This window comes from Bremia lactucae, linkage group LG13 (assembly GCF_004359215.1).
Source record: "Bremia lactucae strain SF5 linkage group LG13, whole genome shotgun sequence".
Classification (NCBI taxonomy): domain Eukaryota; phylum Oomycota; class Peronosporomycetes; order Peronosporales; family Peronosporaceae; genus Bremia; species Bremia lactucae.
In genome coordinates, this window is record NC_090622.1 from 969,876 (window position 1) to 986,319 (window position 16,444).

The 16,444-nt window shown below is 48.1% G+C and overlaps 3 protein-coding genes across 3 annotated transcripts; 2 read left to right on the top strand and 1 right to left on the bottom strand.

Annotated features, from left to right (window-relative positions):
* Nucleotides 1-2,091: 2,091 nt before the first annotated feature.
* Nucleotides 2,092-3,714, top strand: CCR75_008104 (uncharacterized protein; the record flags this gene model as incomplete). The annotated part of the gene is made up of 4 exons (XM_067966159.1): nucleotides 2,092-2,354; nucleotides 2,392-2,710; nucleotides 2,811-3,386; nucleotides 3,445-3,714. The coding sequence occupies 4 exons, from the start codon at nucleotides 2,092-2,094 to the stop codon at nucleotides 3,712-3,714; spliced, it is 1,428 nt and encodes a 475-aa protein (XP_067818945.1).
* A 221-nt stretch (nucleotides 3,715-3,935) lies between these two features.
* On the top strand, nucleotides 3,936-4,193 carry CCR75_008103 (uncharacterized protein; the record flags this gene model as incomplete). Its single annotated transcript, XM_067966158.1, has 1 exon — nucleotides 3,936-4,193. One exon carries the CDS (start codon nucleotides 3,936-3,938, stop codon nucleotides 4,191-4,193), a length of 258 nt encoding a protein of 85 aa, XP_067818948.1.
* Nucleotides 4,194-7,230: 3,037 nt separating this feature from the next.
* CCR75_008102 (uncharacterized protein) lies at nucleotides 7,231-7,536 on the bottom strand (the record flags this gene model as incomplete). The annotated part of the gene is made up of 2 exons (XM_067966157.1): nucleotides 7,231-7,344; nucleotides 7,405-7,536. 2 exons carry the CDS (start codon nucleotides 7,534-7,536, stop codon nucleotides 7,231-7,233), a joined length of 246 nt encoding a protein of 81 aa, XP_067818947.1.
* Nucleotides 7,537-16,444: the final 8,908 nt, after the last annotated feature.

The window sequence follows — 16,444 nt, forward strand, 5'->3', positions numbered from 1 at the left end:
ATTCTATCAAGTATATGTCAGTCTTAAAAACTTTTCTTAAGATAATAAGTGCTCACGTAAAGGCGGATAACCGCTTCCGTGACCAAACTTGTTCTAGGGTACAAGTCAGCTGTCCGATAAACCGTGCAAGTTTTCGGAGGCTGCGTTGACAAAACGTGGTGTAAATGATGTTCAGAAAGCGTCTCGTGCATCAAAGTTATCGGTAAGTGCTGGCGATAGTCTACCGGTATGCAAATCCTACGGAGGTTGTTCGAAGGTGTTTTCCAACGGCGATTGTCCGACGGCGGGTGACGTCATTGACAGCTTTGAAAAGGTTCTAGAAACTTCATTCGAAATGGTTGGCGTAAAGGTAGTAATGGAAATTACGAGCTTAGGACTATAATATGTTTACTTTGCGTAGCCCAAGTGCCTTTTTCTTAAAATTATGAGCCCAATCTCATAAAAGTCTGACCCCTATAAAGCAATTCTGTAAGTTGACGTAAAATTTGGTGTCACCCAGAGTCTTCAACACAGCGTCCAAATGACGCTTGTGCGACCCTACTATGCACGAATACATCGTCAAAGTAATGGGACGCGTAGGCACGGTAGATTCATTTTAGATATTGTAAAAACGCAAAGAAGGTACGACTAAGCTTATAGCTATACCGGGCTCCAAACTTAACCGCCGTAGTCCATCCACGAGCGCGTTGTTACGGATTAAGCATTAAAATTTAAGACGTATCGATTTCTGCACAAGTCGGGAACGTAGGGTGACTTTACTTTGTTTGAATAACCTTAAAAATTTAATTTACTGACATACACAGAGCAGTGCCTAATGTCAGTCTATTCAAATAGAGTTATTTGTATTAGGATTATCAAAATTCCAAAAAAATAAACATCCTCAATCTTCTTGAAGTTTTTACACCAATTTTTTTTTTCAAAGTATAATTTTTAATTTGAATATATAATTTTTAAAGATATTTCACAATTTAGTTAGCGACATAAGCACTGCGTATGCGACTGCTCAAAAAGTTTGACATGTGACATCGCATAGTTTGGCGACGAAACATAGTATCAGCAAGTATAATTTGCTGGCCAGACTTATTTTTGAACGTGATGATCGTATTTCACGTAGAATAAGAGCCAACTCACTAAACGCTGCAAAACAATTGGCGGCTATGTCGATCTTCTGTAGAAAAATGGCTCGAAAAGATCCAAACTCGTGTTTTGACAATGAGGCAAACGCTTACCTTGACGATAGACTGCTTCATTTCAAGTGGGTTATCGTTGAGAATTGAATAGTTGATTTGGCAACCTTGAGCTGACTATGCTCAAACGCGATCACGAATTCATCATCGGCCTGCTTTTTATTGTGATTTCGGATGCGTAGCCATGCGAGATAGTATCGTTTTGAAGCAGTAGTATATGCGTTATAAGAAAATATCTTAGGCGACATTGAAAATCTTTTGTTCGATTTTGGTCAATATCATCGCAAAGCAATGGTAGTGGTCCCACTACCTCGCGTACGTCTTACAAAGCTTATGCAAGTGCTTGATAACCTATCGACTTACGAAGGTCATTTTAATTTTAGAGGATTTTTCATTGCACTATGGCCCTAATTGTTACCGGTTTTAGCCCAAGAATGATCTTAACAAAATACTTCCGGCAGTATTGACACATAGGTCAATAACGGCATCGAGCGCGTTCGCTCTTATGCTCCTTAAGATATCCCTTGGAGGTAGATGCTTCCATACATCACTCAGCCACTTCCAAAAAAGTGGCCAACTGCTCAAGCGTCGATCTGATTGGTGAATATTTCTGGAATGATACCACTAGCTTACAGCAACGATAATTACGCACAGGCACGTGCTCGACAAGAGTACATCATGCAAGGATGAGGGCCCGACAAGGGTAGTCCTGCGACGAAAGCGGCGACCAACACACCGGTGCCTGCGTCATCGAATGGTGACGAGGGCGCGCGAAACGAGCAAGACAAGTGAAGCGCGACGGCGGCTGACTCGCCGCCGAAATCGGCGCCAGCAAACGTGGCGAAGCTGAAGAAGCGCATCGCGCGGCAAGCAACGTTGGGAGCTGGGCCAGCTACAGCTACGGATGCAGCGGCGTGGGCCTCGCACTGCTCGGTCACACGAGGGCGAGCACCGACTCTTGTACGAATGCGCCCGGAATAAGTATCGCTACCGCATGGACGGCTCTCAGCGAGAGATGAAGCTCACTGAGGATCAAACGCTCATGGCGTGGCTTGGGGCGAAGATCTTCCTCTCGGAGCCGCCGAAGTTTCTCAAAGAGGCACATGTCGGGGCTGAGAGAGACGAGTTCATCTTTACTTCCGCAAGCGGCTCTGCCCACGGTTGTATGTGTGTCTTCCTGTCGAATTCACGCTACCGGCTGCAGGCGCCAAGCTGCACCTCTGCCAAACGTTCCTGGCGGCCGCGAAGTCCGACGAGGACATCGCGCGCGTCCAGGAAATCTTCTCTACGGCGCACCGAGTTGGATGCTCGTCGCTTTCCCAAGTCGTTTAGTTCGTGTTCATCCAGCCAGCAGCCCAAGCAGCGTGAAAGGAAGCGGTTTTTCGGATCGGAAAAGGACGCTCGTACTTCGCGAGACAGAGGCGCTGTACACCGGAGTCCAATCGACTGGGTACGACACGCTCTCGCATGCTCTGCTTAACAGCGTCCATGTGCTCGGCATGAGCAGCTCTGAGCCCGCGATGGTACGCAGGATGATGGCTGCTGCCACAACAGCGCCAATCGTCTCAATCTAGTCAATCGAACCGGGGTTCGAGGACAAGTTCGGACTGCATAAGTGGGCAGTCACTTTCTCCTTCACCGAGTGCCCCGCGGAGCTGCGCGTCACCATGCCGGCTCAGTGATGGAAATGGGGGGACACCACCCGCGAAGCAGCCACCGGATCCCGTGCAGAGCATGTTTGAGCTTAAAACACTTCTGCAAGGACTGCAAGGTCAGGACCCGATGGCATCTGCGACGTCTTTTACCCGTGACGTGATGGTCGAGCAGATTGCGACGCCAGACCTACTGGTGGCCGAGATCGTCGATGCCAAGCGCTTGAAATCGCTTCGTGAGAGTCTCGCACCGGAGGTGAAGCAACGATTGCTCGATGAAAAGGCGGCAAAAGCGCACGAGACGGCGCAGCGCAAGGTCAAGGTGATCACTCGTGCTGCCGGCAAGGCAGCGCAGCTCCCCAATGTCGAGGTGCGGCTGAAGCTTGCTGTCGCCGAGCACGAGCGACAGCAAGCTGCGAAGGCCAAGGCCCAGGCGAAGGCCCAGGCGAAGGCGGCAATGAACCAACAGATCCGTTCACTTCGTTATGGGCAACAGCGATCCTCACAGAGGAAGCCAAACAAACCTACACCATCGACGCCTGCCAAAGTGCCCAGGGGACTGCGGCTGGCGACGGCTCGACGACAGCGGAGAACGCTGGCGACAGTGTGCCGAGCAGCGTGAGCGACAGCACGCCGAATGGCGCGGGCGACTGCACACACGCCAAACGACGAAGGTGCCACTACGACGAACGGTGCAGATAACTGCACGGTGGACGGCGCGGGTACCAGCACGCCGAACGTGTCGAGCCACCGACGACCGAAAGCAACGACGATCAGGAATGTCGAACATCAACGACGACGAGGAGCTCGCAGACACGCTGATGGAATCGGTCAGCGGCCTGAATGACACGATGCGAATCGAAGATCTCGGGTAAGGCGAGGAGTGGTCAAACGGATCAGATTGTGATGACAAACACGCCACCGTAGACAACAGCCCGGCTACGATCCCTTGATCGCTTGCGACTACCTTTGACCAAGAGCAGCCGCAGGATGCGAGAGGGGCCAGGGATGATCTCCGTCTTGCGATCACCCCGGGTCAAGAGGCTCCCACGAAGCGCAAAACGCACAGCGAGCCGCCAGTACCCACAACCGAACTATGAACGAGTCGCGCGTCCGCGAATCACCTGCCGGTGCACCGGCAACAGTAAACGCAGCCGCAGTCAATGCGGCTGCCAAGCCAACCGGCAACGCAACCGCCAAGGCAGCCGGCAACGCAGTCGCCAAGCCAGCAGGCAACTCCGCCGCCAATGCACCCCGCTCAGACCCCAAGGCGGAGAACTCGGCAGCGATCCTGAGGTGGGTTACTACGCGTAAGCGCCACGTACAACTACCCGCCGCCCTACCGACTGCCTAGATCTGTGGATCATGGACTGTACAACCGAGCTCACCAAGCTCGTCACAATGCTTCCGCATCTAATCGATTTCCACCAGCAAATGCATTGAAATCACTGCTGAACTTCGGCCACGCAATCAACAGCGAGGCGCAGTTTGCTGTCATCCGCAAGTACGCTGCAGATCGCACCTCTCAGCGAAAATCCGCGAACTCTGCACAGGATAGACAGCTGTGGCAGGCACCCAGAAGGGCAAGATCAGGTGGAGAACTACGGACTCGATAAGTGGGATCTCTTGGAACAGCATGACAAGAAGCTGCTCTGTGCAACAGTCGTTCAGTTAGTGGACATCAACGAGTGGGGAGCTCTCAACGCCATCTGCATGCTCCCGTCTAACCTGGGCGCCTGCGAACACAGAGACTGCCGTAGTAATGCCGCAAACGAAGACGTCACTATACTTCATCTCCGACACTGTGCGCGTAGCCATCGAAGGTATCCCCAGCAGTCCAGCTGACTGGCAGCCTGTCCTCGATCTTATCATAAACGAAAGCCAGGCGCCGCGGCGTCGAAACTTAAGGCGCCTCGGGCGCTTCTCAAGCTGCGTCAGGGCGGACACCGGTGTGGCTCGTGGCGAGCCGCAGCTCGCACACGACAAGGGGTTTTCAGGATTCCAGGGCAAGACCACTCGAGAACACCATCGGACTGCACACGCAGAACGTTGCGGGACTGCCGAAGGATCCAACTCGGTGCATGAAATGGTTCTCGCACTTCAGGCAGCGCGAAGATCGTGGACCGGTAGACATTGTTTTCCTTCAAGAGACTCGAGTCGTAGAAGGGGAAGCAAACAAGATGAACGCGCTGTGCTGCGCGGTATGGGGTTTCAAGGCTGAGGAGAAGCATGGCTGACGATGTGGACTGAAACAGAGGTTCGACGGGGGGGGGTCGCTCTTTTCCTCAATCCGTACTCTACTGTCACCGCGTTTGAGTCGTGGAGAGAGGAGTTCTGGACGGAGCACTGGATGGCAGCACGGATTGAGTACCACGTCGGCGACTTTTTCATCGCTAACGTCTATGCGCCAACAGACAAACATGAGCGCGAGGCGCTGTTCGAGAAGCTCACTCCGATCCTCGCCCAACATACCGGTCCGGTCCTACTTGGCGGCGATCTTAACTGCACGTTCCACGCAAGGCTCGACCACTCATACGATGTTCCAGGGAGTCGACACGACTCGCCCGGCCTGCGGCACCTGCTGACGCGCACGAGTTTGGTTAACGTGCTCGACGATGTGATCGAGCGAGTAGAAGAAGAACGCGGACTCTACGAGTTCCACGCCCGAGCGCACACGTACTTCTACCATTTGCCCGACAATACCCGAGCAAGTTCCCGCCTCGATAGGTGGTTCATCAGTGCGTCACACGAGGACTACTTAAATTTGTGGTAAAAGGTCGCGATAACCGGTAATACTAATTACAACGCGTAATTTTAATTATTTTAGAGCTTTCTCTTCTTAAAATTCATTAAAGAATTTTATTTGAATTAATAGTTCAAACACGGAAGAGTTGATGGAATGGGACTACACATCATATAGTGGTGCTGGGTGTATACTGTGGGGTGGAGCAGGCCAAGCGCGACCTTCAATGCAAGTATGCGCATTATGGCCCTTTCTATTGCAGTTCCTGCATCGACGTCGAAGGGGATCCTCTAACTGATTCCAACTCGCTTAAACGTGGAGAGTCACGTCACGTAAATCCTGTTGGCCTTCCTCTTGACTGGATCATTACTATGTCATGCATGGTATTACCCGGTTCCAGCAGTACATGGTCAAGCAATACCCTATTCGATGATTATTAGCAATTGCATATTAGTGAGTAATGTCTGACAAAAACTGATTGATCTAGAAAGCCCTCCATGATTGAAAGACGCCATAATAGTTATGTGCGTCTACAAGAGCGCGCTCTAGGAGCGACTTAATATATTATCTAAATGGTAGAGAATATTTGGAGAATATTACTTTATATAGTAATGCTCGGAAATTTTATTCATAAAATAGGTATAAGCTGTTATATCTATTTATTACGCAGACTAATCAGCTGTAAACGTAAACAAAGAGAGAGAGACATATAAGATTTCAATTGCATGTTATAATTGAGTTAGCAGATAGAAAGTAGAAGAAACTTGACTATATTAATACAATTTTCATTTAACTTTCTCTTTAAGGTAGTTGTTTTAGAGAGAAGTCTTCCTTTGCACGTAGTAGTGTACGTGAAGTGGCGTAAGACACCACTCGTAACTGAAGCAGTCCGAAGTGGACTTGTACTGAAGCAGTACAAGTCGTAGTGCCCCGTTACACTGAGAATCTGACTTTCTTCCCTTTAAGAGAATTGAGTCGTAGTGAGTTAAGCGAAGTGTTTGGTAGTGAGTTGAGTAGTAGTAATTGTTAAAAGCGAGTGAATATTGATTTCCGTCTGACGTCAACTTGAGTGAATTTTAGCCAATGAATTAGGCGGTGTGTGTGTGAGTGAATACTCAAGAGTGTGAGTGAATAATAACGCTCCCTAATAAAATGCACATTTATTATTTATTATTGTCTTCGAAAATGCAGTCAATTATACTCGGTAACGGCTGTGGACAGCTTATGGGCATATGAACTTAAACTGAATGCGTGGAAGAGCTGCTTTTTGCGCAAAACTTCTCTTGTTTCGAAACCGGCAAAGAAATTCGCGTCAATCCGGATGCATTAATTGCTGTCGAAAACCCTTACAAAGTTTAAAAGCTGCGAAAATTGAGCACCACATTCACGGCTATATTAATCAGGTTGGGCTTCCTGCCAGCAACAGGAATCATGCGCTTGGTGTTAGGCGGTAGTCGCTCTTGGGGGTATATTCTTAAACAGCTCCTTTCTTGCGGACAGGAACCGCCGTGCACACCAGCTACTCTGTTGCGAAATACTAGGCTAAAGTATCCTGCTTTTTACAGTATTCAGCGATTAGATCTGCTCCCTACTGGAAGTACTGTCGAGGTCGTTCGGCATGGCACAGCACCCTTGACTTGCATACTCGCTATAACTTGAGCTTTGCCGGTGGATCGGATTCCAGCTTTATTCGCCACATAGCCACCTCATGCAAGGCAAGTTTGTGGAGTCCTGTATCACATGAACCCGGAATTATCGGCAGCTAATAGCATTTTTCGAAGCATTCATAGAATCTCATCTGGATAAGTTATTCCAACAATACCATCACACGAAATATCATCTTCATCGTCGTCAGGACTAACCCTTGTAGCAAGCTGCTCCAAGAGCTGGTATTCGTTGATGATAAGTAGATTTCAAGTCCTATTTCTAACAAGAAACTCGTCTGCGTCTCCATCAATAATCATGCTATACCTGGGCACAGGCTACCAGTTATTTATGGTCATTGGAATTTTGGCGGCAGAACTCCTGGATTTTAAATTTTCTGGAGAAAGCGAAGGCCTCAGTCAGCCTGGCTGGCGCTTTCTATTCGAATGTACAATATAATATATATATATGAACAGTAGCAGCGGCTGTTAGGAGCTGCACATCTATTTGGTCCTGCCTTTCACATGCTGCCTTCTAACCGGAACTGCTTGTCTTTGCATGGACACCGCGTCTTGTCCACCTTGTTGTGACTCTGCGCGACCATGTTATAATGCTACTGCGCGCCCATGTAGCGCGATGCCATCATTCTTATAAGCAAGTGCCGCAATGACAAGGCGTTTAATTTATAGCCTAAGCGTCGAAAGCGCAATGTACTTCAGCAGCATCTTGCAGCGCAACTTCATCTCGCTCTGTGTACGTGGCCTCATCGGCTCGGTCACTGTCTAAGATACCGTATAATTTTTGGGTCTCGATATTCTTGTCGAAGAGCACAAAGCATAGCTAAATACGAGCTCAGTAATTTCAATTTTTAAGTCTACCTTGCAGTGTCGTGAAATAGTTGGTCTATTCCAGGAAATGTGACAAATTTGAAGCGATGAGCAACACTACGTATTCGCCAGACCAAAATATCACTGTCATCGAGTGTGCCTGATTCCTTATGATATACAAGCGAAGTGACCGAGGATGCGCGGCTCGATCGAGTTGCGGATGCAAGTGACAACGTGGTCGTACTGCTCGCCCGAGACGGCATGAATTTCGAAACTTGCTTAATGCTGACGACGTTGTCGAACTCACGACACCCGCGACGCTTGATTCCAGGCGTTGAAATTGGCAGTTTAATTGCTTCAAAGGCAGGGTGACGTGTATTAAGAAAATGTCGATACTACCATCGATGTAATGGGGCACGCATCGGTTGGAGAATCGTTGTTGTGGTACATTTACTTTATGGGTGAATTACCCTTTTATCTAGTTTTTAAAGAGTCAGTTACTTAAATCCCATTTATTATGGGTAATAAATGTGGTCGCCACCAGATATAAATCTGGCGGCCAAAATCTATTTTTAATTAGCTAGGGTAAGGTTTTTACATTTAAAAAATTAAATAAAGTTCAGTTCCCCTTTTGAACTCAAAGCGTTGAGTGCCTTCCTAAGGCTTGCGCATTGATCTGTAAGATATATACAAGCCTTTCTAAGGTATATCCTCTTGGGCACGAGTTGCCACTTGGTTCTACGAACCCCTGAATCCCTTGAATTAGGATTCCTTAAGCTTTAATAGCTTGTACGACTCCCTGAGTTGTTAAACCCATTAGTTCAATAGAACTAAGTGACTCTCTGAGTCTGAAAGTCTTCCTCTGACTTTAGGAGCGAGTTAGCTCCGCTACACCTGGTAGCACTCGTAGTCAATCTACGCCTGTCTTTAAAAGACTAAACCCTCACGAAAATGGAAGATGTTCCAGAAATGTCAGAAACGCAACGCGCCGCTTATCAAAAGCTCAAAACTTTATTTGGGCTTGAACACGTGGAATTTATTATCTCCCAGGGACCAGAGGTCCTGCATGCAAGGCTCGAATCCTTCATGCGATACGAAGCCTCCCTGATCGGTCAGGTTCAGGTTCACTTAGCAGCATCTATGGCAACCTGGTACATCTCTGTATCTGACTCAGAGCCGAAGACTCGTCCTCTAGCTGCTAATTTGAAATTATTTGAGGGAAAAGAGGAAGATATCTATTTTTTGGATCAAGCAGATGAAAATGCTCATTGATTCCGCCATGTTCTTAACAGAACGGCAAAAGGTCGTTATGGCCATTTCCAAACTCGGAGATAGAGCGATGGAGTGGGCACTATCTTGCAGCACGTCCATAAACGACGCTTTTCCTCATGGATTCGCGGAAACAGCAAATGACGAGAATGTTTGCACCGCCTGATCAGGCTTTTCGCATGCGAGCACGGCTCCTAGCGATTTGACAGGATAAAATAACCCTAGGGGACGTTGTCCAGGAGTTGAGAACTCTCATTGCATCTATGCATCAAGACCCGGTGCAAGAAGCAATTGTAGTGACCATCTATCTTTATGGAAGGTCTCAACGAGGGCGTTGCCCGGACGGAATTGTTCCGATCTCATCCGGCTACGTTCGAAGAGGCAGTTGCCAAAGCGCTACGCGCCGAGTTTGACTTTAAGTTTGCTTGCGTTAGCACGCCTGTTTACTGAACAAGCTCTTCGAGCACATGGGTACCGTCTAATAGAGCGGAACCTATGGATTTAAGCCTTGTTGAGGAAGGAGAAGAGGCTCTTCAAGCTGTAGAACAGCATAAGACCATCCGTAGATGTTATATGTGCGGAAGCACGAAACATTTACGCCCTGTCTGGCCTCTTCGAAATTCGCGTAAAGCTCGAAAGAGCTCCAACTCCGACCTATACCAGAGATATGGTACGGTGCGGGAAAACGTCGATACCCAGTAGGTGCGGGGCGCCCTACTGGGGAAGACCTAGGCTCTGTTGAACCTCAAGGAGGTGAGAATAAACACAACCTAGCAGAAGCCTGGCTTGCTAGTCGCTCAAGCGACTGTAAAGGGCTTTGATAAGCCGTGGTCAATTTTAATTGACTCAGGAGCGTCTTGCAATTATGCTCGACGCCTTTCCCTTGAAGGAAGTCAACAATACGTTGAGGCGCTTAGAGCGCATGAAGGTGATACAATCACTGTTTGCTTAGCGGCTGGGACTCGTGTCACTGTTCCCAAAGTTCCATTGAACTTAGGTATAAAGTTTCTGGACTTTGACAGTATGGAACGCTGTCTCGTCCTTGATTTGGATTCGAGATATGATCTCATCCTTGGTATGGCCTGGTTAGAACACCATGAGCCATGGATCGATTGGAAGTCTTCGACCTTAGGCGCCACGCGCAATGTTCCTAGCAAATTTTTGGAGAGTCATGAACCCACCTTTGCTAGGCAACAAAAGCGCCATTGGCGCGGATCATTGAATGAGTCTGTCAGTGTTTTAGACATTGGCATGTCTGAATTAATGTACTCTAATGTTAAAAACATTAGTTTGAGCCCGACTCAGCAGAAATAAGTGGAACGGCACGTACTCCGTCGAGTGACCCTCGTTATAATCACGATTCACTAAATGCTGAAAGCTTGTTGGCCTAAGGCCGAATCATCGAGGGTGCAATATCCCTGAGATACGTGGAGTGGCACGTCTAAGTCCACCGAGTATGTTCGGCCGAGGTGGCATCGTACTGAGTGTCAGTAGTGACACTGTTGGCGGTCCGCCAGGACCTCAAGGGTGCAATATCCCTGAGATACGTGGAGTGGCACGTCTAAGTCCACCGAGTATGGTCGGCCGAGGCGGCACCATACTGAGTGTCAATAGTGACACTATTGGCAGTTCACCAGGGCAATTTGGGTCAAACCCTCCTAATGCACGTGAAGCGACACGTAAACGTTCGCTGAAGTTAAAAGTTGAGTTACCTACATCCTTGTCGGATGTCAAATTAGACACCATGTCTTGTATAGAACCAATACAGGCTGGAAAATCCGGGGTCGTAAATGTCCCGGCCTCTTAGAGGCGTATTGTCTCCACTGCAAGACAGGGTGGACACGAAGCGTGTATATTTCTACAAAGTGATACGAGTGAGCAAGTACATACGCTTTTAAATGGCGCAACCGGTAACATTGAGGGGGAAGTTAGCCTGTGGCAATTCCCACGTTACATGCTCTTCTAAAGCTAGACGAAATGTCTATTGATGAGTGCGGTCGAGCCTTAAAAGCTGGTGACTTATCTGATATAGTGGTCATTCGACCTATGGTTGAGTTAAATTCATCGTCACTTCTCGACGGAGCTGTCCTGGATGACACAAAAGCTGCACTTAGTGCGCGAAATGGGTCATCGATCCTTTGAGATCCTACGGATCCCTTTTATCCCTTGATTAAGGAATTCCAAGATGTAGTATGTAATAATCCACCATCTGTTTTACCTCCGGATAGAGGAGTTCGTCATGAAATTGACTTAGTTTCGGGAACCAAATACTGTGTCACAAGACATTGGCCTTTACCAAAGGAGTAGTGTGACGTCATTGGCGATTTCTTCTGTGCTAAGCACGAGGCTGGAATGGTACGAGAGAGCACATCTCCTCATTCGACACCGACATTTTGTGTCAAAAAGCCAAATAGTAAATGGCGCGTTGTACATGCTTATAATAAGCTTAATGCTGTCACTATTCCAGCACAAACCCCCATTCCTAGAAAGAATGTTCTTCAGAACAATATGGTGGGATGTACAATGTACAGTGCATTGGACTTAGTCGATGGTTACTATGAATTGCTCATGCGAGCTAGCGATTTTCCGCTTAGAGCGGTTAGCACCCCAATCGGTACGTTTTGGGAGTTGGTTATGCTACAAGGGATTTCCAACGCCCCCGCAACATTTAATCGTCTTGTGACGCAACTGTTCCGCCCTCATCGAGGTTATGCACAGACTTATTTCGATGACATTTTGTCCATAGTCGTGCGGAGCAGGGTCGGTCGGATATGAAAAACCATTTCGATCATTTGCGAGCAGTGCTCGAGTGTATGTGACCAAATAATTTAAATGCCAATGCATCGAAATGCTTTTTTGGCGCAGATAAAATTCCTTTTTTGGGATGCTTCATTAATAAGCGAGGTTTTAGAGCGGATCCCGCTAAGGTAAAATCCATATTAGATTGGCCGGTTTCTAAAAACCAAAAGGATTTGCGTGAGTGGTTGGGTCTCGTCAATTATTTACAGAATGGTGCTGGACTAGCACCGAACATAATGCTTTTCGAACAGTTAAGGAAAGTCCTACCCATGCCCTGATTCTGGCACTGCCAAACCCAAATTGGCCTTTCAGTGTCGTATGTGACGCATCGGATTTTGCCATTGGCAGTGCTCTGTTACAAACAAATCTTGATGGGCGTGCAGGTCTTTTTGCGTTCGATTCTAGACAGCTTAAAGCTGCGGAAAAGAGCTATTCAGTTCATGACAAAGAGTTACCTGCTATGAAGTATGCTCCCGTCATATTCAGAGTTCATCTGCTCGGCTCTAAGCCGTTTGTGATATATACAGATCACGCATCATTACGCACGGCGACGAAGTCGCCCCATCTCTCACAGAGAATGGCCCGATGGCTATCCTTTATCGCGGAATACAACTTCGAGGTGAAGTATGAGCCCGGCAAGCAGAATGCTTTGGCCGAAGAGTTATCACGCAGGCCGGATTATGAGCTCTCTCATTTAACGACTATCTTGTCGCCTATTCCTGAATTAATCCGTTCGGCTTACGCCAAGGATGAACAGTGTGTAGCTCTGCTATGAGCTGGAAAGAACTCTAATTCAGGTATTAAATTGCCGGCACGTTTGCGTGCAAGGTTACATCGATTTTCTATCTATAACGACCTGTTGCTATAGTGCACAGACATCGCGGATCCTCCGCGTATCGTTGTTCCTCATGATGAGGATTTGAAGTACTGGATCCTATATGAGGCACAGGATACTGTCCTTGGTGGTCATGTCGGTAGAGAAAAGACCAACGGCTCTGTCAGCCAGAGTTATTGGTGGCCCAAACTTTATAAATGGGTCAGCAAATATGTTCGCACATGCGAAACGTGCCAACGGGTTAAACCCTCGGCACATGCTGCTGCGTCACTGGCGAGTCTTCCCGTCCCCATAGGATGCTGGGAGTCCATTATTTTGAATTTTGTTTTTGGGGTATCGAAAGATTCAGCCGGTAACTCCGGTATAGGGGTCTTTGTTGACCGTTTGAGCAAAACGGTTCACGTAGCGGCCGTGCCGGATTCCATTGATGGAGAGGGTACAGCTAAGCTGTTTATCAATCGCATGTTGCGACAATATGGTTTACCAGTGGCAATTGTCTCTGATCGGGATCCCCGTTTCACGGGTAAATTCCGGAAATCAATTTTCCGAGAGCTTGGCACCAGATTGGATATGTCCACTGCGGACCATCCGCAGACCGATGGTCAAACCGAACATGTCAATCGCGTCATTAAAGACGTCTTACGCAGCGTGTGTGCTCAGACACCAAAGAGCTGGAGCTCAATGCTCCCAGTAGTAGAATTTGCGTTAAATAACGCTGTTCATGCCTTTACCGGCTATACTTCGTTTTATATAAACGGTCTTACCCACCCGCGCGTTCCGTTAACGATACCACTGCGTGGTTCAGGGCTTGGTGGGGGAGAGTTGGCCGATAGGCTTGCTGATATCAGCCCTGTTACCGTTCGGAAACAAGTAAGCGAGTTACTTGCGACGCGATTTAGTGTCTTAAGACATGTAAGGGATACGATGGCTGATAGCCAAGACAAACAAAATGAACAAGCGGATGCCAAAGGCAGAAGCTGTATCAATTCTTATAAGGTCGGAGACCGAGCGTTATAAAGCTCTAAAAGCCTACGTACCAACTTGGTTTCCACGGTCTTCAAGACCAAATTACGCCCGCGCTTTATTGGACCATTTACGGTCGTGGCCAAGAAGGGCCTGGCTTATTCGCTAAACCTTCCCAGCAAGCTGCGTACACACCCAGTGTTTTACGTTGGCTTGCTTAAGCCATATCTGGACCCTTCCCACGTGGACTTGAAGGCGCTTGCGCCGAGACAGGCGGCCGTGCCGCAGATTGCTGCATCCTCACCAGAATACCCAGCTGGCCCTCTAAACGAGGCTGCTGACGCTCCAGCGTTGAAAGACGGTCCCAAACCGCCTCAAAAGAGCTCCCAAACCGAGCAAGGACCTCACGAAGAAGTTGCACCTCGTGCCGTAGAGCATCAAATGCTTCCGCCGAAATTTCGGCCCCATTCCGCGCTGCTTGATGCGCGGGGGAACCATCAGTTTCATGTGAAGAAACTTTTAAAGCGACGTCGTCGTGAGGGTCGAAACCAGTATCTGGTGAAGTGGCTAGGGTACCCCTCTTTTGAAAACTCTTGGGAGTTCGAGGTACCTATTCGGCAAGATTGCCCGTACGCCGTTGACGTTTTTGAGCGCCAAGCTCAGGGTCAACTCGCGTCAAACGACGCTTCCTACCACTAAACGTGGGATTAGGTGGATCCAAAGCCTCAGTGCGGCTTCGATCCTTGGTTGTACTGTCAACCGAAGCACTGAAATATCGGCTAGGCCTTTCTTCGTTTTGTGGCATAAATGCCGAACGTAACTGGCCTTTGGCCTTAAGCTTGGCGTAATCAAAGCGAAGCTTCCGTTCCAAACGATTATCAGCCACGTCCAAGACTCTATTATTCCAAATACTGCGGAGGCGGCGGGCCTGATGGACGCAGTTCTCAAATGAGACCTCGTTTTCGTTTTGACTTTTAATTCGTTTCGAAACAAACGATCGGAATTTCCCTCATTGAAGTCACCGAAGCCCCACGGGCCTGATCACGCAAATGCGTTAGATTCTTCGCGTCATTTCCTTTGGCGTAAGGTATTGCTCATGAAGAATATCGCGAGCAGCGAGCTCCTCCGACGTCCTGGCCGTGTGACCAAAAATGCATTTAGATGCATTAGCATACAATTTATCTGTGCGCATACACTCGAGCACTACTCGAAATGGTCTATATAATTTTTCACATCCTACCGACCCTGCCCCGCACGACTATGGACAAAAAATTCATCAAAATAAGTCTGTGCATAACCTCAATGAGGGCGGAACAGTTGCGTCACTAGACGATTAAATGTCGCCGGGGCGTTGGAAATCCCTTGTTGCATAACCAACCACTCCCATGGCATACTGCCTGAGTTGCGCTGTAAGCGAAATATCGCTAGCTCGCATGAGCAGTTGGTAATAACCATCGACTACGTCAAGTGCACTGTACATTGTACATCCCACCACAATGTTCTGGAGAACATCCTTTCTAGGAATGGGGGTTTGTGCAGGTATAGTGACAGCATAAGAAAAGCTTATTATAAGCAGTACAATGTGCCATTTGCCATTTGGCTTTCTGACTCAAAATGTCGGTGTCGAACGGGGAGATTTGCTTTGTCGTACCATTCCAGCCTCGTGCCTAGCTCGGAAAAATTGTCAATGTTGTCACACTGTTTCCTTGGTAAAGGCCACTGTCGTGTGACAGAGTATTTGTTTCCAGGGATTAAGTCAATTTCATGACGGACACCTCTATCCGGGGGTAAACAGATGGTATATTTGACAGATCACATCTTAAAATTCTTAATCAAGGAATAAAATGGATCTGCGGATCTTTAAGGATTGATGATCCACTCCGCGCACTAAGTGCAGCTTCTGTGTCATCCAGGACAACTTCGTCCAGAAGTGACGATGAGTTTAACTTAATCGTTGGTCGACTGACCACCGTCTCAAGAAGCCGCCAGCCTTTAAGGCTCGACCGCACTCATCACTAGACATTTTGTCTTTCTCCAGAAGAGCATGTTACGAAGGGATTGCCGCAAGGCTCAATTCGCCCTCGATTTTACCGGTTACACCATTTACAAGCATATTCTATTCCTTACTCGTATCACTTTGTGAGGGTATAGATACTTTGCATCTCGCCTGCCTTGGAGTAGAGACAATACGCCTCTTAGAGGCCGGCACATTCACGTCTTCAAATTTTCAGCCTGTATAAGATCTATACCAGAGCTGGTGTCTACTTCGACATCCGACAAGGAGTTAGAAAACTCAGCTTCCTTGTCCACATGTCACTTCACGTGCATTAGAAGAGTTTGACACGAAATGCCCTAGCGAACCGCCAATAGTGTCACTGCTGACACTCAGTATGGTGCCACCTCGGCCGAACAAACTCGGTGGACTTAGACTTGCCACTCCACGTTTCTCAGGGATATTACACCCTTGATGACTCGGTCTAAGGCCAACAGCTTTCAGCATTCATTGAGGCGTTTTTACAACGAGT